The 24,135-nt window shown below is 35.8% G+C and overlaps 2 protein-coding genes across 3 annotated transcripts in view; one reads left to right on the plus strand and one right to left on the minus strand.

Moving 5' to 3' along the window:
- Positions 1-22,835, plus strand: part of LOC125648916 (46 kDa FK506-binding nuclear protein-like) — a 27,344-nt gene extending 4,509 nt beyond the window's left edge. The window contains exons 2-12 of one of the 2 annotated variants that reach the window (XM_048875960.2): positions 2-94; positions 416-547; positions 938-1,015; positions 3,686-3,757; positions 4,618-4,788; positions 6,075-6,373; positions 6,935-7,027; positions 8,675-8,788; positions 11,281-11,410; positions 12,021-12,069; positions 12,275-13,617. In XM_048875960.2, the coding sequence (XP_048731917.2) occupies positions 2-94; positions 416-547; positions 938-1,015; positions 3,686-3,757; positions 4,618-4,788; positions 6,075-6,373; positions 6,935-7,027; positions 8,675-8,788; positions 11,281-11,410; positions 12,021-12,069; positions 12,275-12,353 (1,310 nt within the window). In that variant the 3' untranslated portion in view covers positions 12,354-13,617. Of the gene's footprint in view, position 1; positions 95-415; positions 548-937; positions 1,016-3,685; positions 3,758-4,617; positions 4,789-6,074; positions 6,374-6,934; positions 7,028-8,674; positions 8,789-11,280; positions 11,411-12,020; positions 12,070-12,274; positions 13,618-20,293; positions 20,384-22,292 lie in introns of those variants that run through there. The other variant, XM_056167043.1, reaches the window with a different exon arrangement.
- Positions 15,786-18,066, minus strand: LOC125648917 (uncharacterized). The gene is made up of 2 exons (XM_048875961.2): positions 17,912-18,066; positions 15,786-17,654 (listed from the first exon to the last, which is right to left on the minus strand). The coding sequence occupies exon 2, from the start codon at positions 17,633-17,635 to the stop codon at positions 15,965-15,967; it is 1,671 nt and encodes a 556-aa protein (XP_048731918.2). The 5' UTR covers positions 17,636-17,654; positions 17,912-18,066; the 3' UTR covers positions 15,786-15,964.
- Positions 22,836-24,135: the final 1,300 nt, after the last annotated feature.

Genomic DNA, 24,135 nt, shown 5'->3' on the forward strand with positions numbered 1-24,135 from the left:
GGCGTGACTCTAGATGGAGGCAAACGTTACACCCAGACGGTGGAGAGGTCCTTCCACATCTCCATGGCTGCCCTGGAACCTCCAACTTCCAAAGGTAGGACTCGTGCAGGAGAATGGCATCATTCACAACTGAATGACTAACTTTCAGACTAGCAATTGGTATATGTTGGCCGTCTTCAGATTTGAATGACAGTGTATAGCAATGCATTATTAACAGGATAAAGATTCAATTTTTTTGGGTGTTATTTTGTGTGATTTGCATAAAGTTGATTGGTTACAGCATTACATGGAACATAAAATCTGTACTTTACATTGATTATCTGTTTCTGTACTAGACATTGATTGGCTGTTTCAGTGCTTGACATTGATTGGCTGTTTCTGTACTTGACATTGATTGGCTGTTTCTTTGCTTTAGTTGGTGTGATGGTCAGTGTGGACAAAGCGGAGTTCCTACTATGCTCCCTGGGATACAATGGCGTCCTACAACAGCCACTGGACCTCATGTTTACGGAGGGCGAGGAGGTCACCTTCTTCTTGAACGGAAGTGGTAAGATGACCCACACAGGCAGTATCATTTATTTAAATGTAGGTAGATGGCCCCATAGAAAGTAACATTTATTTACCTGAATTACCCCCATAGTAATTAAAAATTATATGTACATAAGTAAGATGACTCATTTTGTAAGTAAAATCTGACAGATATTTTACATAAGTAAAATCTGACAGGTATTTTACAAGTCTGTTTTATACAGAGGTGGTGCATTTGATGGGGGTTTTGCCTGTTTTTTCGGGGGGAGGGGGTGCATCTGATGGGTTTTTTGTCTGTATTAGGGGTGGTACATCTAACGGTTTTTTGTCTGTTTTAGGGGTGGTAAATATAACGGTTTTTTGTCTGTTTTAGGGGTGGTGCATCTGATGGTTTTTTTGTCTGTTTTAGGGGTGGTACATCTAACGGGTTACCTAGTGGAGGACCAGCCAGAAGACTTGCAGGGACTGTATGATGATTCTGATGAAGGTTTGGGATTATCTCTTTGTTGGGAAAATTCAAATGCTGTCTTTTTAATTCAAAATTTTTTTAAGATTGCAAAATTATCTTTGAAGAGGAAAAATCGTTAATAGTAATTTTATGAGAGAATTTAACATTGAATTTTTTTATTGCCTATTTGATGGATAAGTTTCTATGTATTTATTTACATGTAAATACCTGATTGATATATATATATATATATATATATATATATATATTTATATATACAACTGTATATGATGTATATTAGAAGTGGAATCTCAATAGCAACTATAAACATACATACATGTACGGAAGTCTACCTGTGAATAAGTCAGTAAGGGCTGTTCCAGAAATGATCAAATGGGGGGATCGGGCGGCAAATGATATTTTTTTGTGTGGGTGGTCGTATTTTTTCATATTTTAATTGGTCCGTGGTTGGACTGTTAAAAAAATATTTATTATGGGTAGTGGGTAGTTTCTATTGTTTTATTTTGTGCCACGTGGGTGTTGAGTTTTCAGAATATTTTTATTGTCGCTCTTGTCGTGTTGGTTACAAAACGTCGGAGGGAAAATTGAAAACGTGCTTTCGAAATCGGAAATCGGAAGTAACATAGAACTATTCGAGTTGTCACTCTTTGCAGCGCATAACTTTCCATTACGACACTCTTCAAATTAGAGGCGCGTTTAGTAGGGTCCCTTTGGACGTGATGGCGGCAAACTCTGTTCTGTAGATTATTACAGTTTACAGTGCATCGATATTGGGAATATTTTGAAACCAATAGGTATTCTGTTTTCTAATAAAAATAGGCAAACCTTAGTTGATTTATACGAGGGTACCGATGCGTTATATTTATCAGTCGGTGTGATGGTGATATAGAGGCCTCCGGGCGCGGGCTCCATTAGAAGACGAACGATTCGTGGAAAAACATATCCATACCCATTTCATGATAATAGCATCGTTTGGACTCCCAATCTTTTCAACATTCCCGCCATAGATGCCTTTGATTGTTGATATGACATCGTTTCTTCAGAACTACTGTGATACAATGTCGCACAGGCATTACCGCGTCATTGACTAGAATGTTTGTCCCGAAAACCTCGCGAGATTTGTACCGTTTTCATTTTTAAAAATATTTTGTGGTGGGTCTGGTTTAATAGTTTTTTTTTTATTAGATGGGTCATTGTAAAATGAGTTTATTAATTTGATGGGTCATGGGGTAATTTTTAATTTTTTTTTATGGGTGCTTGGTATACACAAAAGGTGCCTCCCGACCCCCCCATGTATTTATTTCTGGAATAGCCGTAAGCGTTTTTCAGAGAATTTTTTAATACACATTCCGTGGGGATCTGGGTTAGAGTAGGTCCTCAGTATCCTTTGCTTGTCATAAGAGGCGACTAAATGGGGCGGTCCTTCAGATGAGACTGCAAAAACCAAAGCCCCTTGTCACAACAGGTGTGGCATGATAAAGATCCCTCCCTGCTTAAAGGCTGTAATCGCCGAGCATAGGCCTAAATTTTGCAGCCCTTCACCGGCAGTAATGACGTCTCAATATGAGTGAAAACTTCTTCAGTTGGGTGCTGAACAATATACAGCTAACCAAGCTTAAATACACCAAATAAATAAGAGAATGATGTTGTTATCGTTTATTTTTTCATGCATAAGCTAGCTATCTATTAATAATCTGGTCAAATGATTGGATGACCAATTGATTACTGTAGTTTACTATAATTGATATTGGGTGTCCATGTTCCTGTGTGTTTATAATGACCAGATAGTGGTATGTGTTTGTTTAATGACACACCCTGGCTTCGTTTTTCATGGTTATTCACGGTAAACTTAAAAAGCAAATAATCCACACTGCAAATTCACATGTATTTAATATATAGTGCGCTGTAACCACACAATGGCATGCATTGATTCAGAAAATACAGAACACCTATGTACATTGTACATTACAAACCAGGAGCCCATTCTTCACATTCTGTGCGATATATTCAGTAGTATTTTTTATTTTTTGGTATTTAGATTATTACTCTTGTTGTCAATTGTTTGTTACCAATTAAACTGACATGTTATAAACTTGAAAATACATGTTTGGAAAAGGAAAAATGTTACGGCAGTAGAATGCAGATAAAAGTCGGGACGAAAGACTTCAAAGTCAAAATATTACTCACAAAAAAGGTCTTATATGCAAGCATATGTACATAAATTTTTATTTTGATTGGCTAATGCACTTAGGTTTGAGACAGTTAAAAATCAGTCTTTTCAGCTGTGTCATCAAGCACAGCATTTAAAAAAAAATTGTAACTTATTTTATAGCAAGTTCATTGAAATATACACTTCAGGTAACATTGCAATAACAGACAGACATAACGTCGAATACCTAAAGTTGCTAATAAAGTGTCATTAGTGAGACTTACTTTACAACTGTTAAACCAGCATGAATGATCAAAGACATCAAGTTAGAAGATCTTTATCCGCTAAATAAACTAAATGTAAAACTTCTGTAATTACCCCCCCCCCCCTCCGCTCTCATTTGCAGGGATTTAATTAAATTGATAATAAGCTGGGATTAGTCCCCCTTTTTTTTTTTTAAAGTATATGTAGGAGTAGAAGTTATTTGGAGAAAGATAATGATTGAAGTATTTGTTTCATGGCATGTGTTGAAATTTCAGCTCCAGAACTCGTTGACATTTCCGAGGAAGAATCTGATGAGGATGAGGAAGATTCCATGGCTGTTGTCAAATGTAAATCATCTCTCATACTCCACGCAGCACTTTTAAGTTTTGAAGCACGTTTTGCGAATAACGAGTTGCCAATAGTTGTTTCCGTTTGTGGAACTCTTTCATGCAGTGAGATGCAAATCATGTTTTTGGACACACATATATGTATTGTTGGTACAAATGGTTTCCACGGTATTCATATGCATATGTACAGAATGTGTGAAGATAATGGAAATGCAAACTCTAATAAGAGAGAATATCTTACAGAGAAGACAAGTATCAAACTTCATTGTCATTCTTATCTAAAATCATCAGTTCAAATACATGTATAATTTGAAAACTGAATTTAACAGTTCCCCTGGGATCCGGGTTAGAGTAGGTCCTCAGTACCCCTTGCTTGTCGTAAGAGGTGACTAAAAGGGGTGGTCTTTCGGATGTGACTGAAAAAATGAGGTCTCGTGTCACAGCAGGTGTGGCATGATTAAGATCCCTCCTTGTCAATGGTCGTAAGCACAGAGCATAGGCCTAAATTTTGCAGCCCTTCACTGGCAATGGTGATGTCTCCATATGAGTGAAATATTCTCGAGAGGGACGTTAAACAATATTTAATCAATTAATCAATCATGAATTTAACAGCCAAATTTAACCAGTTTCCCTTGATTATGGTCATTTTATTGTGAATCAACCTAAACAGAAATAACTTTTTCATGGCTGATGTCAGCGTCTACACAATCACTCTGTAATATAGATGTATTTATACATTATGATCCCACGCAAGTCTTCAGCGGAATATAGTTAACTCTCCTCCATTACAGAAGAGCTGATATTGCCAGTATTGTTTATTTTTCTTTTATGGTAATCATAAAATTATTTCTGTCCTGTAGCCATTGGAACAAAACGAAAGATGAAAGAAGTTGGAAAAGTGGCAAAGAAAGCAAAACTTGCACAGTTAGATAGCGATGATGATGATGAAGATGATGATTATGATAGTGAAGATATGTCCGCCCTGGATTTCCTGGATGATGAGGCTTCAGAAGACAGTGATGATGAAATGGGTGAGGCTAAACTTCCTTTAGCAAAAAAAAAAATGTTTGACACCCCCCCCCCACCCCACCCCACAATGTTCCTATCATCTGCTATTTTTAGAACACAAGCCTGAGCAATGTATCGTTCCTAAGTCTCGGATCCAATCTCATGTTCCAAGGACTTGTTAGTGTTGTGGTCTGTGTTTGGGAAAATATCACAGAAAAATACTCTTTACAGTCAACTCTCGATAAACCGCCACCTTTTGTTCTTTTGAATTTATGGCGCTCTAACGAATTTGGCGATGAATTGAATTTCTGCCATCTTGGGGAGAAAGATAACTTTTCTTGTATATGTAAGAGTTATCTTTCCTTTACGTACAAACTGAATGTAAAAGTATATCGTAATTATTTTTCCAAAATTTTCTAACATGATTAAAATAGTTTTATCAATAATAAGTCTTCATTTCAAAACAATACACATACATGTATAAGGCACATATACACAGTATGTTTCAAGTTAATTAAAAACCTTGTCCAGTGTCAGTATTTAGCGCACCACATGGCTGTTTCCTGGTAGGTAAGCCATCATTAACTGGATGAAGATCAACGAGTATTTCACACTTTGCAGCCAAAATATCACCCATTATCCTCCTTTTTATGGACTTTCCCCATAAAACAGTAGAATAATTGGATATTTCCTGTTGTGTACATTTCGGATGGTTTCCGTGGTATGTAATAATTTGCTTATTTTCTTAGCCATAGCTAAACTGAAATATTTTTCGATGAGGTAAAAACAACAAGCCTACGGTTCATGTTAAGTAATTATCTTGTTTATTTAATACTGGGTACCTCCTGTCCAGGTGTACGCCGGAGATCGATAATGACCAATTTCCCGCATCACTGATCACGTGCACGGCGGTTTATCGAGATAATAAACACTTTGATATAGACTTTTGTAATAAAAATACCGTGGCAAATGGCAATAGCGAATTTGGCATTTTAACGAGAATTTTTAAGTAATAGGAAAAATGTTCTTGGAAAAATGCGGCGTTATAACGGAAATGACGATGAATTGAGTGGTGATAATTCGAGAATTAACTGTATTTGGTAACAAACAAACAATAGGTCTGACAAACCAACAGACTGAGGCACAAGCTAACCCCCTGGGTGAGGTCAGTAAAGAAGAGTGGTATGACAAATACTCTACCTGGATCTCATTTTACTATCAGCACTCACTTGCTGAATGTAAAGATATATGTATATGTAGTCTCAATCTTTTAACATGAGTACTTTATTATTAACTGTGTTGATTTTAGATGAGGACGACTTTGATGAAGATTTAGATGAAGATGAGGACAGTGAAGAAGAGTATGTGAAGAAGACACCAGGTAAAACTCCCAACAAATCACCGCAGAAGAAAGGCGCCAATAGTACACCTGTACAGAACAAGGACACGCCCAGACCCGTGGAGAAGAAACAGACTCCCGGAAAACCTGGCCAACAGACGCCCAAACAGTCTCCCGGGAAACTTGGTCAACAGACGCCCAAACAGACTCCAGGGAAACCCGGCCAACAGACACCCGGGAAAGGGAAGCAGACACCTGGAGAAGAACAGGTGGGTTTATATGTCTCTTTGGTGGGCGTACATTGATTGCCATATGTTATCTATTGGCAACCAACCAACTCGATAGGTGGAGCACCTGACTATAGATTTAGGGTGTGTGTGTGTGAGGCAGACAAAGATATGTTTAAAGTACATGAAGCTAGCTTAAAAGACACTTGTGCCCCATGATTTCTTTTTAAAAATTTACTAGGAAAGAGACACTTTGGAGGAAAAAATTAGAAAATAATCAATTGTTTGAAGTCATGAATTTAGGATCAGTTTTGGGGAAAATAAAATTTTATTTGGTGTTGTCAATGTGGAAATGATGAAATATTTGATAAATCAAACAATGTTTAAATTTCAGTGCAGGAAATGATTCATAAGAAATAAATTTAATGTACATGCATCTTGACAGTTCTTCCTGGCACTGAGTTTTTTTTAAAAAACTTTTAATGCGTTTGTGATACCTGATGGCTGCTCTTTATTCTGATACACTGTTCTATTCTATAATTACTGATTTTGTATTGCTTTCATATTTCGCACAGAATAACTGATTTGTTAATTTTTTTTTAGAAGCCTCAAAACACCGAAACACCAAACACAGAAGGGAAAAAGAAGAAAAAGAAGAAGAAAAACAAAAACAAGGGAGATGACTCTGTAAATGAGGTAGAGTTTATGACATAACATTTCAATTTTGTATTGAGTGATATTCATATGTGAGACTGTAATACATATTTAGATCATGGTGAGCTTTTGTCATTGGTGTTGGTGTTGGGTGGCGGCATCAGTGTCACACTGGATAAACTTTTAACCTTGCCTATATCTTTTGAACCAAGGGGGAGAAGGATTTGATATTTCACACATAGATTCATCATGACCAGGCCTTTATTTTAGTACCAAGACTTTTGATATAGTGACCTTGACCCTTTGACCTGCTTTAACTTTGTCTATATCTTTTAAACCAAGGGGGATAGGGAAGGCAGGGTCACGCTTCCTGGTGAGCTACATTGTCTTCTTATATTTCTCGTTACTGTTTATGCAGTATACACTCGGTTGGAGTCAGCCACTTGATTTACAATGTACAAAAATATCCAGAATTCCTGACCACTTTTTCGATACTCCAATCTGTAAAACATTTGACAAAGTCTGGGTCATTCCAATGTTTACTTAACTATGGCACATAGTGGTAGGTTTTTCCACTGCTTGCTCTATGCTGGAATTGTTTAGAATTTGTGAGTTAATGAAAAAGAAATCCCTTATCTGTTTTAATTAGATAAAGATACCCCCCCCTCCCTCATCTGCATGTATTTTAAAAAAAAATTAGCCTGAGAATCAAGTAATTAATTTTTTTTTTGCCTTTAGGCATGCATAAGAATTATAACTTCTGTACATGTATCACCTTTTATCTGCTTTACTAGAGAAGAAAATTTGATTTTCTATGTTGAAATCAATAATACTACAGTAGGAATAGCAGAAATTATGGTTTTAATTACAAGAATAGTAATTGATGTACAGAGTTATAATGCTGATAAATTTTGATTTACAAGAATATATTTAAACTACAGTGTTATAATTATGATGAATTTTGATTTACAAATGAAAATTGATATAGGACGGAGTTATGCTGTAGGCGGAAAGGACTGATTCACGATTTCCTCCCAATTTTTATTTGTTGCACTTTTAATGAGCAAAATCTACTTTCTAATGGTTTTAAAAGGTTTCACAAAAATTTAAGGTTATACATATTACATTATGACAGAAGCTCATTTTAGAGTTTATTATTTGTTTTGTAAACAAAGATTGAGGTGTGTTAGTGTTTATGAAGTTTTCAAAATACATGTAAATGGATATCAATTTATGTTCATTTAAAAGTTAAATTGTGACTGTGCAAAATTAAGATGCTTTATATTATAAAATTAATCTTTCACTGTTTTATTTGTAAACATAAAAAGACTCCCATCTTTGTTTACATAACACAGAGTTAAGGCTAAAATATTGCTCTTATCCTTGCATTCGTAAGGTCCAAATTTTGGTTGTCAACATTAAACGATTTATTGTTTTAAGTGTTTAACATGTTTTTTCAAAAAACGTGAACCAGTCCCTTTAACCTCTACTACTACAGACTGTTGTATTGATAGCAGTCAAGTGATATCCATTACAGCAGTCTTCTGACATTGAAATTAACACATACATTTCATGTACATGCATGCATCAACTTCAAATCATTTAAATCTCAAAGATTCTGTCTGTAATCAAAAAGCTGATGAATATATTGAACAAATCTGTACATTGTGTATCGTCTCAAAATTCCAGGCCTCAACTCCAAAGCCTGGTTCGGCTACCCCCGGGAAGAAAGTCATGTCAGGTGGAATTGTAATGGAGGAAACGAAATCTGGACACGGACCAGAGGCCAAATCAGGAAAAATGGTAATGTACATATTGATACTTCCACAGCAGTGGCAGGTGTCCCAGAAATGGTAATTTGTCTGTCCATCTGTGTCACCCGCGTCCTTACCTGGAGGAAAAGGTCAGTGGACAAAACTTTTACCTCGTGTATTCTTAGGTTATCCCTTGACCTACAACAAGGTCATTAGGACAATTTCAAGGACACAGGTTGAGTTGTCCTGGTCCTAACTTTACAATGCTCAGTCAAGTTCATTTGGGAGGAGTCATGGTAACAGGGGTTAACTTTGTGAATATTCATTGAGGTCATGACTTTGTGTTGCAGGAGTTGGACAATATAGAAGTTCATACTTGCATGCACTGCAATGGTTTATGAGAAACGGATATTTTTTCGTTATCTGAATCAAGTCAAGGACAAGAAATTGAGTATAAAATTTGATGTGTGATTGCGTTGTAATGTGCTAATTGTCAGAGTGTAACTTCACAGTATGACAACCTAGCCATATAATAGAAAGTGAGACTGGGGAGTAGATGTTTCCTGAAGGTCTGATAAGGCTTAAACGGACACAATATGTTTGTGTCGCCAGAAACTTGTAGGAATGTGCATTTCTAATTTGAATAAAATGTGCAGGAAATTAGTGTCGCAGCAGTACATACAACATGATGTAGTGCTTTTAGTGAATGCTTAGAAAGGAAATGTTTTAATGATACAGAATTTTACATGTTGATACATATAATATGGAATCAGAGAGAAAGAGAGAGGTTTTATTAATGATGCTTAAAGACATGAAAGATAACCATATTCCCTAATATCATGTAAATTTGTCAGCTGTTCAGTGAGGCAGTTGTCATTAAAAGGAATGAGATGTATTTCAAGGCTTTTAAGAACAGTTTGATTTCATTTTCTACAATGTTGGTCAAATGAGAGCGAGGGTAGTATATAGGTACTATTCATATTTCACAAACACCAATGTTTTGATTAACTAAGACTTGCTGTCCAACGAGAAATGATGATAAGAGGTGACACGATGGTTCAAACTTTGACCTCTCGAAGGTCTAACTTTATTGAAGTAAGGGTCACCAGTCTTGATCCCCCCCCCCCCCCCCCCCATGTGAATAAGAAAATCTTGAACTACAAGTATCTCAAAGTGAAATTTAAGTCCTGTCATCTACATGTATATATAATCCTTTGGGATTTACTCTTGATACATTGAAGTACAAATTGTTTACGTCCTTGACTGAATCACCCCCACATGGACCACACCTGAGATGATAATGCTTGAAGGGCCTAATTTGTACAGCTGCTTCAGATATCCCAGCCTAGCCCCAGGATCATGAAACAAACTCAGATTCAATCACCTGTAAGATAAGATGGTCATTACTTTTGAAACTGAAACACTTAATTTGCAGACACTAGAGATTTGATGAAGCAATATTGAATAACAATTTTATTTTGGAATGATTGACTTTTCAATCATCAAGTTTTGACTTGAGCTTAGATGATTCATGATCCTGGTGTTGAATGGTTGGCTGCAATTATCAATAACTGATAGATGAAAAGTATGAGCCATTGCACCAATTTTGTGATGTGTGTTTATTGTTGCAACAAATAAAGAATGAATAAACACAAATAGAAATATTTTGTTTCTTTATTCATATTTCAAATGAAATAAAGTTTGAAGATTAAGTAGATTACTTGAGGAAAAAAGAAGTGATCACTATTAGCAGGCCCACCATCACATATCAAGAGAGTTAAATCCACTTACTGTCAATATTAAAAAGCAGTTGATCAAAGTGATCAATATTAGCAGGCCCATCATCACATGATATCGAAAGAGGTATATCCACTTACTGTCAATATTAAAAAGCACCTATAATCGGACTCTCCAAAACCTGATCTCTTGAAGTTTTATTTTGGTCCCGTGGACTTAGCATCTCCTGTTTACTTCTGATTGAATAAAACCATTACATAAAGTGTAAGGTTACCAAGTTTGAACATAAAACTGTTAGTGGTGGTGACACGGTGAGGAATATTGAAACTAGTGCAGGCTTTGTTGTTAGTATCAGTTTTCTCGTTTGTGGGTTTAGTGAAGAACAAGAATTTACGGTTATATTCCCTGAGTACTGATCCTCATCTGAGAACAGTAGTTTGACATTCCAGTAATTTAGCAGAATCAGACTTGACAAACTCTGAGTAGCTTTCTTACCTAGCACCATGATCATTGATGGCCATCAGCAAAAGGCGATTAGTGCTGGTCAGAATATTGGAAGTATATGTAATGGAGACCTTGTATTTAAATGAGTGAAAGGTCAAATCTTTATATAAGGCTAATGTAATTGGCTGAGATTTAGGTCACATGTTTTACAAATATATCTCTACATCTTGTTTACTTCTCGCTGCTGTTTATCTGGTTTGATGAACGGGAAATAGACGTGTTCTTTTTAGTTCCCTAAAACATTTCTACTTGTATGGTGCTCTTAAGTAGTTGACATCTGAATAAAAATTCATTTAATAGGTCAGTGTGTATTATGTCGGAAAACTATCGAGTAATGGAAAGCAGTTTGACTCCTGTACACAAGGAAAACCGTTCCGCTTCCGATTGGGTAAAAATGAGGTCATCAAAGGCTGGGACGTGGGCCTACAAGGTAAGAAAGTTTGGATTTTTTAAATACTTCTTTATATAGAGTTGTTACTGTAAAGTCATTCTCTCACCAGAGGGCACATTACACAAGCTTCACTTACACCTGTTATCAATTTAACAAATTTCCATTTGTTTTCTTGAGTAAAGTATTTCAAAGACAGTTATTTTGATTAAACCACGTAGAATACACACTGAGTTCCTTATGAAAGTGAACACACCCATGTGATGTGAAGGTACAGAAGACCAGCACTTGAATACTTCCCATTTTATAAGATAAGGATAAATTTATCTGGAATACGATCAAACAGACTCGGCTATAATTCTGACAACCCAAACAAGCACATTGGCTGAAAGTGATACAATCTGATTAAAATCAGATCCTATGATCCGCTCACGTAGACCTCTACACCTAGGATAGAACGTTTACCCACCATTTCTTTGTTTAGATCAAGTGATTAAGCTACCACATGATGCAGGAACTATTTTCATGCATTGACAGAGGTGTAAGTGAAACTTATGTGATGCACCCCCTGGTGAGAGAATGAAATAATATGTGTATCAGTACTGGTGTGATTAACTGCAGTGTAAAGTTAGTATCACATTTTTCATGACAGGGATGAAAGTTGGCGGGAAGAGGAGATTGACAATTCCCCCACAACAAGCGTGAGTAAATAATGAATTACGAGAGTGTTTATGTAGTGTCCCGCGGGTTTTAAAAGTCCAGCACAAGTTGTATTATTTCAAGTTGAGATTGTGATATGAATATGTGATTATTAATGAGAGCAGATATTGGTAAATGAGAAATAAGAAAGTACATGTTAAAACAATGTAACATAGAGAGTGAAAATAGTTTCCATTTTATTAACAGATACGGAAATGCCAAAGTGGGACACATTCCTGCCAGTTCTACGCTAGTGTTTGACGTAGAGTTAAAAGCGGTCAATTAAGGCCAAGAATTGATGAGGATGTAATGAAACTTGTGACATGTAAACTGCTGGCCACACATGCTAGGCAGAATGAATGTGTGGGGACTCTGTTTTCATCTCATTCGTGGTGGTTCAAACTAAATGATGAATCGCAAACTGTAATCTCATTTGATATGAAACAAAAGTCACAATGGTGATGGATGAGCAAAGAAATTATTCTAGTGACATCAAGTTGGCAGCTGAACAGTCTGTAGGGATTTCATGAATATGACCATCTTAAGAAAGTTCAAAATTGTCCATCATCTAAAGAAAATAGTTAAAAAAAATTTTTTTTTAAAGAAAACTATGTTTTTTGTTATTGTTAAACTTTATGTCTGATTTTTACAATGGAGTTCAAATGTATGTTTATTATAACATTTAAGTGTAAAAATGTATGTAACAATGGTTTGTCTCTATTTAACAAAGAGAAACAAAGATTTATTAAATTCTGGAGATATCAAATCATTTTAGACTGTCAGATTTAGATTGGAAGTTAATTAAGCATTTTGAAATCTTGATTACTTATAAGAATGTCTATTGAGAAATATAAATAGATCATTTGTGTTATGGGGCTGTGGGAACAATTTAAGCATAAGGTCATTTGTATTGTCAATTTTTATATCTCTATAATACAAACAAAACAGACATTATTCCTTGGTGCAATTTTAAAAAATATAACGTTTCTTTTTGCAAGTGCGGGTTTTTATGTAAAATGAAAGGTTTTATGTACGACATAATGTTGTAATCTAGAATTCTGAATAAAAATATAAAAACATCAACAGAAATATTGGAGTTTCCTGGAAAGTTCATTAATATTAGATAAGAATAGGTTAAAGAGTGAATTATTGTCATCGTATTTCAAAGAATATATGCCACATCCTCAGATGTTAAAATTTGTGTGTTTGGAATATCCTTCAGGGCATTTAATATTTTGTGAGAGTGTAAAACTGATGTTGATGTTGTCGATCTTTGTTTTACATGACTATTATGTGCAAGGATTGGTCGCAGCTCAAGAATTTTATATTTTTCCATTGAATATTGATTATAGTGTTACATTTTATATTTCTTTATGTGAGATGGGTATACTGTTGAAGTCTAAGAAATGAAGAGAGTATGAATGATATGACACAGATCTTACTTTAATATTTCTGCTGGTTTTGATAAAAAGCATACAGCTGTATATTTGTCAGATTATAAATGTTGCTGTATTTAGAAATTTCGTAATAAAATGATCATGCATTTTAAAGCAATATTGTGTTTTATACAAAATTTACTGCAACAGTCCCAATTTAAAAAAATATACCTAGCAATTTCTGGGGACTGGCAAGATATTGTGAACATTGTATTGAGAATAATATTTGGATATTAGTCTTCTTTCTTCTCACTTGATTATTTGAATTGTCGGAAGAACAAAATTTGTTTTGACAAAATATCTGAGATAAAGGTTAGAATTGGTCATTGAATGGAACAATGTTGTGAGCACCATATTGAAAGTACACTTTGTTGTTATCTCATTATTGCCCCCAGAGAACTGGTCGGGGAAGAATTCTGGGTGAAGAGGTCGAGATCACAAACTTTTATTGGATCTAATACCAGATACAGAGTACCATTGTAGTTTTTGTTTTCATAATTGCTGCAGGGATGATGCACTGTCGGTGGAAGGTAAAAGATGTCTTGATGTCAAGGTCAAAAATAAAAGACAATGATTAGGACCCCACCTAGTAGTGCTATGTTAGTAATCGCTCGTGTCCATCAACACTTTTAATGACTCGCGGTAACGAGAGTCTCCTTGGGGAAAATTTTCATAAACTTTTTTTTGCATATTATACTTGGATTAGGCAGAAGAGGACCCCTTTCAAATTTTAGATTTATTAGCTTTGTCGTGACATAGTTATAGGACTTGGAATAAGTTAAGAGCACTTTTTATGGCATGCAATAAACTTGAGACTACTTACGAATTTTTTTTTATAGAATTTAAAGCTAACTCTTGGATTTGGATGAGAACTGGAAATAAAAACAACACAGTCATCCACTCCTGCTTCATACTTGGATATTTTTTTTTATTGAAAAAAGATATTAACGACAAACTAACAACTCAACTTTATGATAAACGGGATGATTTCAGCTTCTCCATCATCAACTTCCTATAATTACATGTATGTAGCAATATTCCATTATCCCCTGCATATGGTGTTTATGTCTCTCAACTGATTCAATACGCAAGAGCTTGTTCCTTGTCTGATCAGTTTTCAAATCGAGGTAGGTTACTGACAAACAAGTTGATAGTGCAGGGTTTCAACAGTCTCGTTTAAAGTCAACATTTCGCAAATTCTATGGTCGTTATAACAATCTAGTTTGCCAATACATCCTATCATTGGGTCATATGCTGTCTGACTTGTTTCATACCGATTGTTAGGCAGTTCCTGGCAGACTGACTTGATTACGGATAACTCCCGTTTTCCTGATCAAGATATAGCACGGCGGGTGTGAGCCGTCGACGGGATGCTTACTCCTAGGCACCTGATCCCACTTCTAGTATCCAGGGGTCCGAGTTTGCCCTACTCTCTATTTTGTATTGCTTATAGGAGTTATGAGATTGAACACTGTTCGTTATCTTCACCTTAATAGGAGTTATGAGATTGAACACTGTTTGTTATCTTCGCCTTTATAGGAGTTATGAGATTGATCACTGTTCGTTATCTTCACCTTTATAGGAGTTATGAGATTGATCACTGTTTGTTATCTTCGCCTTTATAGGAGTTATGAGATTGATCACTGTTTGTTATCTTCGCCTTTATAGGAGTTATGAGATTAAACACTGTTTGTTGTCTTCACCTTAATAGGAGTTATGAGATTGAACACTGTTTGTTATCTTCGCCTTTATAGGAGTTATGAGATTGATCACTGTTCGTTATCTTCACCTTTATAGGAGTTATGAGATTGAACACTGTTTGTTATCTTCGCCTTTATAGGAGTTATGAGATTGATCACTGTTCGTTATCTTCACCTTTATAGGAGTTATGAGATTGATCACTGTTCATTATCTTCACCTTTATAGGAGTTATGAGATTGAACACTGTTCGTTGTCTTCACCTTTCATGAAGAAGACCCCTTTCTATTTTATGATTTATTGGTTTTGTCATTATAGAGTTACGGGACTAGGAATTATTCATTGCGGGGGACTTGTCAATTTTCTAGTGCAAAATGAATGAGAGTGGTACACATAGAATGATGATCTGATCAGCTTAGTGGTGTCCTTGTTAAAATGATATGTCGGTGTATGAATGAAATGAATGTGGTATTTGTAGTTGTGTGTGTCATATTGTGCTAGTATTTATATTTTGACATAGTCTTAATGAAGTGTGCTCCTCTTTCTTTGAACATATATCACAAAGACAACACAACACAGTGTTATTAACTTCATAACAGCAGGTTTTTGATATAAACACAATGTGTACATGTGTATGAAAACAGCAGGGTGTCATATAGTAAGCATTTGTTATAATGTTGGATAAGGAACAGTGTCAAGTCAAATATTAATCTTTGGTTTATGAACACAGGAAACATTTCTACATGAAGTTATCGTCACACTTTTATTTGTCAATTTCCTCGAGATACTTGTACACCGTGACGACGGGATTGCCCTGACACCCAACCCACAGGTTTTGTTTATCATCAATGCAGACATCACGAGGATTTTGTGGTGCGAGTAGGAAAGTCAGAAACTGACCATTCTTGTCCAACAGATGGATACTGGAGAACATTGATGATGAAAGATTTCTGCCATTACAAACTAAGATACGTCCCAGGACATCTGTACAGATTCCTGAGGGAGAGAATCCAGACTGTGATGGGTCACCAGAGTAAGAGAACCGATGCTTTCCTGATCTGGTGACCACCACTACCTTGTTAGCAGCCCAGTCTGATACACAGATGTCACCATTACTGTTCTCTGTGATGTACTCTATGCTGTGGTATAGATCCTGTCCTCTATCATCCTTTTGAATGTCCTGGGTCTTCTCTCCTTCTTTGTTGTATCTGGTCACTTTCCAATCTTTATCTTGATACATTCCCACCAATACGTCTCCATTCATGTGAGAGGAGTAGATGGCCTCTGGTGTCCAGGTCCATGTGGTGGTCAAAGTTGTGGTCTTGTTTCTTGAGACCTTGTAAATGGCTCTTTTGCCTCTATATATGTAGAGTAGATCTCCCTCTGTAGTGACTGTGTGGCATCCTGTGATAGGCGACTTATTGATAGATTTTACCTGTAGCAGATTTCCCTGTAGATCAGATTGGACAAGATTTCCATGGTCGTCACTGGCCCAGACCTCTCCAGATGGTGAGAAGGATATATGGATAACATTCCTGAGTTTTGGCATTGGAATTTCCTTTATTTTTATGATCTTTCTGGGGTGTGATGGAAGTGATGTTTGTAGAATTTGTTTTTCTTTGTTTTGTGTTTTTGGGTCACATTGTATGATTTTACCAAATTGCTTTTCTATTTCTTGCTTTGCGATGGTTCCTTCTATAAATGCAGGTAGGACAGGTTCATTTGTGTCAGGACTTTCCACCAAAGAAGTGCTTGTTATTTCTTTTCTGAATGTAAAGATTTCTGATGGTTTGCCTAATGATGTTCCACTCTCGTATACCTTGATTCGTTCCTTTATGTGGGAAATATATTGCTCTACTTCCTTGTCTTCAGTGCACATGTCATCCAGTATTGACATCTCCATTTTATCCAGTTCTGAATTGTTTTCAGCCAGTATGGTATCCACTGTAGCCTTGATCTCATCAGCGCTCTTCTTCATGGATAACCTCATCTTTGCTATTTCTTCCTTAACCGTTTCCACTCCGCCTCTCCACGACTTCAGTTTTTCTTCAGATTGAGGGAGGATGATGTCTTGTAACTTGATCAACTCTTTCTGACATTGCTTTAGACTTTCATTGTAGACCACTTCAAGGTCAAAGACTTCGTGTCCGTTGTGATCGGTGATGAAGCATTTGGAACAGACTGGGAATTGGCATTCATTGCAGTAAATTTCTAGATCTCTTTTGGGGTGGATCAGACATTTCTCTGTCGGTAATTCTTGTATTCTCTCTTGATAGAGAACAATTTCATGTTTTGTGTATTCTGCTTCGTTGAGATGGCTCTCCTTGTGTTGTTCACACAGTCGATGGTGGCAGGTGTTGCAGTAGAATTTGGAGTAATTGGTACATATGGCACACTCAATGTAGTGCTGCCCTATATCTTCACTATGACTCATAATGGCAGAAAGTATTAATCTGGAAAGCAGATAAACAGCATTGCACTAGTTGATCGGATTGTTTGTCATCATATGTAGAAGACCTATAGTGATTCGTAATTTGCCATGTTTGTTAATAATGATACTGATACATATCAATTTCATACAATCGATAATTATGTTGAAACTACAGGAAATTATCTATATAAATGTATATATAGCAATAACTATCAGAGCTGTGTTGTGTATATAGATAATAGGAAGCGTTGTAGCTGTGGTATGCAACATTGTACTCACCAGATTGTATCGTATCGTCCCCTGTAGTGATGAATTTGTCACATATCATGCCTCTGTTTTGTCTTCCTTGGTCGGCCATTAATGTAAATATCTTTGTACAGGTATTACATGTCTGCTCAATTTGTCAATATTTTACTTCCTGATTGATGATAAGATTTAAATACCCAGTGCTTGTTTTTCTGAACGAAAGTATTATATTGCATAGAATGTTCGATTTTCATATCATGACATGTATTTGGATTCAAATACAGAGGTGTGGATTTAACATATCATGCGTACTACTCACTGTAGGCAAATTATGTACAGAAACTTTGGATCATCCTAGGGTGACTCAGATTTATGGAGATCACTAAAGCCATCAGGTGCTTTCCATCATGCACATTTATGTGAGCCAAAATTAGCATGAAGCTTATATAGGGGTAGGGAACAGAATGTGATTCATTCCCCTGGAGGTTTAAGGAGTAGGACCATAACCTCTAAAATTCCTGATGGATAATAAAGTTCATAGTCCCCATAGTACTCTCCAGAATGGAGGTATATGGATCAGGTGTAGAAAATGTATTAAAACGAATAATGTAGACAACATTGATACAATCCATTCTAGTAATAATAACAAGATTAATGAAGTTCATAAATTATTGGAAGAAATTCTAGGATGGGGCTGTATGTCTAATGAATACAGAAAATGCATTTAAAAAATGTTCTTTACCTCATCAAGCTCACGCATTAGTGAGATATTACTAAACACCGTTTCAAGTGATAAAATAATTATATTTTTATACATAAAAACCGTTACAAATGGAGATACATTGCAGGATTCAGTATATGTTTTATGAAGCCCCTATCTTTACTCCTCCCGAAAATATTAACTGCTGTGAAGGAGACATTTCAGACGTATTATACCACAACGTGTATGCAAGACGTGATGTAAATCAAATGTTGAATCTCCAAAAACATTCCAGAAATCACGAAAAAAAAATTCAAATCAACAGGACTTTACAACACTTTGTTAGTGTACAAGGCCATTCCTCCAGGATGTTTACTCCTCCTAGGCACCGGATCCCACCTCTGGTGTGTCCAGGGGTCCGTGTTTGCCCAACTATCTATTTTGTATTGCTTTTAGGAGTTATGAGATTGATCACTGTTCGTTATCTTCACCTTGCATAAGTTAAAGACCAGGTTTTGTGACATGGACAGCTGTTTCTTCAATAGAAATGGAACGCAAAAAATTCATATATTGTACTCGTTCATCCACAAAAATTTGATTAAAACACTCCTTGATCTGTTCCTTTATTGAAATTAAGTTTTGCTACAAAAAGGAGCGGATTAAGGAGCTGATTTGAATCAGATTTAATTTATTTTACTAAACATTACGCACTCTGATTGTATGCACAAATACAAATACACTGAAGTTGATATTAAAAAGATGCTGGAGTTCCTTAATGAGAATATTTATGTACTCTTTGGTGATGAGGTCTTTCATCGGTCTGTTGGAATTTTCATGGGTACAAATTGTTGTCCATTATTAACTGACTTGTTTTTGTATTCATTTGAGGCAGTTTGTCGATGACGTATATATTACCAATGCTCATTTTCATTTATTCGTATGTCGATTCGACATATTCCAGTGAACCTGAAATATACAACACCACCGTCTTCCATATTTATTTCATATTTGGACCGGTAGTGGTGACGTCTCCATATGAGTGAAATATTCTGGAGAGGGACGTTAAACAACAATCAATCAACCAATCAATCAATGAACATTGATGTCAACGATAAACTAAAAATACAAATTTATGACAAACAAGATGACTTTAACTTCTCCATCGTCAACATATCTTATTTGAGTAGCAATATTCCATCATCACCTGAATATGGTGTTTACAATGTATGTCTTTGAACTGATTAGATACATGTACATAAGAGCATGTTCTGCATATGATAAATTTTTAAATGGAGGCAGGCAAGTAATCTGATGTTACAGAGGTTTCAATAGTTTCGTGTAAAGGCAGTATTAATCAAAATCTATGGTTATTTAATGATCTAATTTACAAATACAAGCTATCACTGAAGTGAATGCTGTCTGATGTGGTTCATACCAAGTGTTAGGAAGTTCTTTACACACTGGTTTTGACTTTGGATTATTATGTTATAGGGTTCATGATGGGTGTGACTGGTAAACAGGGTATGTTTACTCCTAATGCACACCTTATCCCACCTCTGGTGTGTCCAGGGGTCCATGTTTGCCCGTCTCTTAATTTTGTGTTCTTTATAGGATTTATGAGATTAATCTCTGATTGTTATCTTCAGCTGTTTTCTAAAGATCAAGAATATTGAATCTAAAACTGTTTTTTAAACGTATGGTGCTTTTCTTTACAGGGTAGGAAATCAAACGTCCCATTTAAAAGAGTTAAATCTGATGAGGTATTGATTGATAAGAGGCTAGCAAACAATTCATTTGAAGCCAAGGTATGATAAATTTTGTAGATTATATATGTATACATCATAACACTATACTGTATATATAAGTGTAGCATTGGTGTAAGAGAATTTATATATTTATATTTCCAATGCCTTTGGTATCTTTACGAAATAGCCATTTCTTCATGAATGTGTTGCAGTTGCAAACAGTGTGCATGTGAATTTTGATAAACATACCGTTAATACATCTATTTTAACAGCTAGGAATTCTGACAGAAAGTAGAGTGTAAATATGAAAATTATATTTCATACTTTTCATGAAGTGCTAACGTGCTTAATTAAGTATTTCTGGTGTGAAGCATCACAGTTCATACCCTTTCGTATTTTCAAAAATGATATTTTTTCTTAAATAAACACCATTCCCTATACTACATGTATAATTATTTTAGTCATTTTGGGGGGATGTTTGGTATATAAACATCATTCTCTATACTGAATAATCCAGTCTTGGTGTGTGAGATTTGGTATATAAACATTATTCTCTATACCGAATAATTCAGTCTTGGTGTGTGATATTTTGTATATAAACATTCTGTATACTGTATAATTCAGTCTGGGTGTGTGATATTTTTATATATACATTCTGTATACTGTATAATTCAGTCTTGGTGTGTGAGATTTTGTATATAAACATTCTGTATACTGTATAATCCAGTCTGGGTGTGTGAGATTTGGTATATAAACATTATTCTCTATACAGTATAATCCAGTCTGGGTCAGGTGTGTGATATTTTGTATATATACATTCTGTATACTGTATAATCCAGTTTGGGTGTGTGAGATTTTGTATATATACATTCTGTATACTGTATAATCCAGTCTGGGTGTGTGAGATTTGGTATATAAACATTATTCTCTATACAGTATAATCCAGTCTGGGTGTGTGATATTTTGTATATAAACATTATTCTCTATACTGTATAATCCAGTTTTGGTGTGTGAGATTTTGTATATAAACATTCTGTATACTGTATAATTCAGTCTGGGTGTGTGATATTTTTATATAAACATTCTGTATACTGTATAATCCAGTCTGGGTGTGTGAGATTTTGTATATATACATTCTGTATACTGTATAATCCAGTCTTGGTGTGTGATATTTTGTATATATACATTCTCTATACCGAATAATTCAGTCTTGGTGTGTGAGATTTGGTATATAAACATTATTCTCTATACTGTATAATCCAGTCTGGGTGTGTGAGATTTTGTATATATACATCATACTGAGTGTATACTTCAGTTTTGGTGTGCGATTTTGTACACTGATTTTGACTACGGATAATGCCGTTTACCTGATCAGGATATAGGGCTCACGGCGAATGTGACCGGTCAACAGGGGATGCTTACTCCTCCTAGGCACCTGATCCCACCTCTGGTGTGTCCAGGGGTCCGTGTTTGCCCAACTATCTTCGCCTTTCATAAAAATGCTCAAGTTTGAAGTCCTCATGCCCTTTGAGAGTTTATATTGTAGAGTACTTGTTTTACTTTCATAATAACATTTTGAGTGTTTGAAATAGGAAATCCTAGGGAAGAGATGAAAGTTTTTAATGAAAGGTTTCAGGTTTACTACCTTCCTCATATTGTTTGTGAATAGTTTACTGGAAACCACTGGGTCAGGCAAAAATTCTTGATATCCTTGTGATATTGAAACTGCAGTTACTTTAGAATAATCATTAGATTTTAGGGGTGTGTCAATTTTCAAGGATTCAATATTTATATTTACAGAAACCATATCACCAAAATTACATCCCAATCAAACCGTAAAATCTCTGCGATCAACGAAAATTAAATCCCATGAATTTGAATGCTTCCACAGTAATTTTAATCATATCAAGCCAAACATTTCGATCAATGTTGCTGTACTATTTCTTGAACGTTTTTAAAATACTTTTAGAGAGGATCTGCTGGTTCTTGGGGTGAGAAGGCAAATCAAGATTTTAAATACACACAGGGGAAATCATTCAAGCGTGAAAAGACCAAGAAGAAGAGGGGTCAATACACTGGAGGATCGATAGACACCAGTATCAACTCCATCAAGTTTGACAGCGACAGTGAATGAGTGATATACCAGTGACAGCAATCTACGTCAATGAATAACAGTGATTGATGTCAGTGACAATGGTGTCAGCAATGGATGTCAGTGTCAGTGAATGAATGAAGGCCTTGATTACGATAAGTGAGCATGGATAACAATAGATATTGATGTCAATGAATGCGTGATGACAACAATCAATGTTGAGGATATTGAATGAACAAAGCTATGAATGAGTGGTGACAGTGATTGAGGCATTGAAACATTAATGTATCACGTTTCTTTGTTTTATGTGGATATTATTAAAATCCTTAATAGAACATGTATTTTTGTTTATTCTGATATTGTGTCATTCATGTGAAATCATTAAAAATTCATGTGAAATCATTAAAAATTCTAATATATTGTTGTTTCAATACTTTTGAAATGATGTAGAAATATTTGTAGATTATTTATCTGCAAATATTAAGGAGAAGACTTATATAGGCTCTGCTTGCTGCTTAATCCTATTGTATTATATGTATTATGAAATACTGTTCAATTCAAATACTTTTATCGATCACTATCTATGGTATGAAAGGTGAAGATAATGAACAGTGAACAATCTCTTAACTCCTTTAAGCAATACAATATAGAAAGTTGGGCAAACATGGACTCCTAGGTATACCAGAGGTGGGACCAGGAGCCTAGGAGGAGTAAGCATCCTCTGTCGACTGGTCACACCCGCCGTGAGCCCTATCTTTTGATAAGGAGAGGTCTGGGCTAGTGACAGAGTTATCCGTAGTCAAAATTAGTGTGCCAAGAACTGCTTTGAGGTTTGATTTTCGGTGGACGGCCACTTCTGGGTTTGTTTTCAAATGATCCCGATTCAGAAAATTTCTTACAAACATCAATAACGCTCGATTTGGGTAACTTCAACATCTCACTAATCTTTCTCCGGCTGTATCCACCCTGCAATAACTCCACAATGACCTTTTTAACTTCTGACCCCATCTCTTTTCCTCTCCAACCCATCTTTGAATAATTCGTAATTTTTATGCCCCCCTTTGAAAAAGAGGGAGCATATTGTTTTGCAACTGTCGGTCGTTCGGTCGGTCGGTCTGTAGACCACATGTTGTCCGCTCAATATCTTGAGAACCATTCACTTGATGATAATGATATTTCATATGTGGGTTGGTTATGAGTGGAAGATGACCCCTATTGTTTTTCAGGTCAAAAGGTCAAGGGTCAATCTACTCTGGACATAGGAATATAATGTTCGCTCAATATCTTGAGAACCCTTTGCTTGAAAGACATCAAACTTGGCACACTGGTACATCCTAAGGAATAGATGACCCTTATTGATTTTGAGGTCATATGGTCAAAGATCAAGGGTCAAACTGGGCATAGGAATATACGGACTATTCAATGTCTAGAGAACCCTTTGCTTGACAGACATCAAACATGGTACACCAGTACATCTTCAGAAGAAGATGACCCCTATTGATTTTGAGGTCACATGGTCAAAGGTCAAGGGTCAAACTGGACATAGGAATATACTGTCCATTCAATATATTGAGAACCCTTTTCTTGACAGACATCAAACTTAGTACACTGGTAGATCTGCAGGAGAAGATGACTCTTATAAATTTTGAGGTCACATGGTCAAAGGTCAAGGGTCAAACTAGACATGGGAATATACTGTGCTCAGTATCTTGAGAACCCT

The sequence above is a fragment of the Ostrea edulis genome, chromosome 5 (genome assembly GCF_947568905.1).
Source record: "Ostrea edulis chromosome 5, xbOstEdul1.1, whole genome shotgun sequence".
NCBI lineage: Eukaryota > Metazoa > Mollusca > Bivalvia > Ostreida > Ostreidae > Ostrea > Ostrea edulis.

Coding starts and splice junctions, on each gene's coding strand:
- LOC125648917 (XM_048875961.2), bottom strand. CDS start 17,635: ATGAGTCATAGTGAAGATATAGGGCAGCACTACATTGAGTGTGCCATA.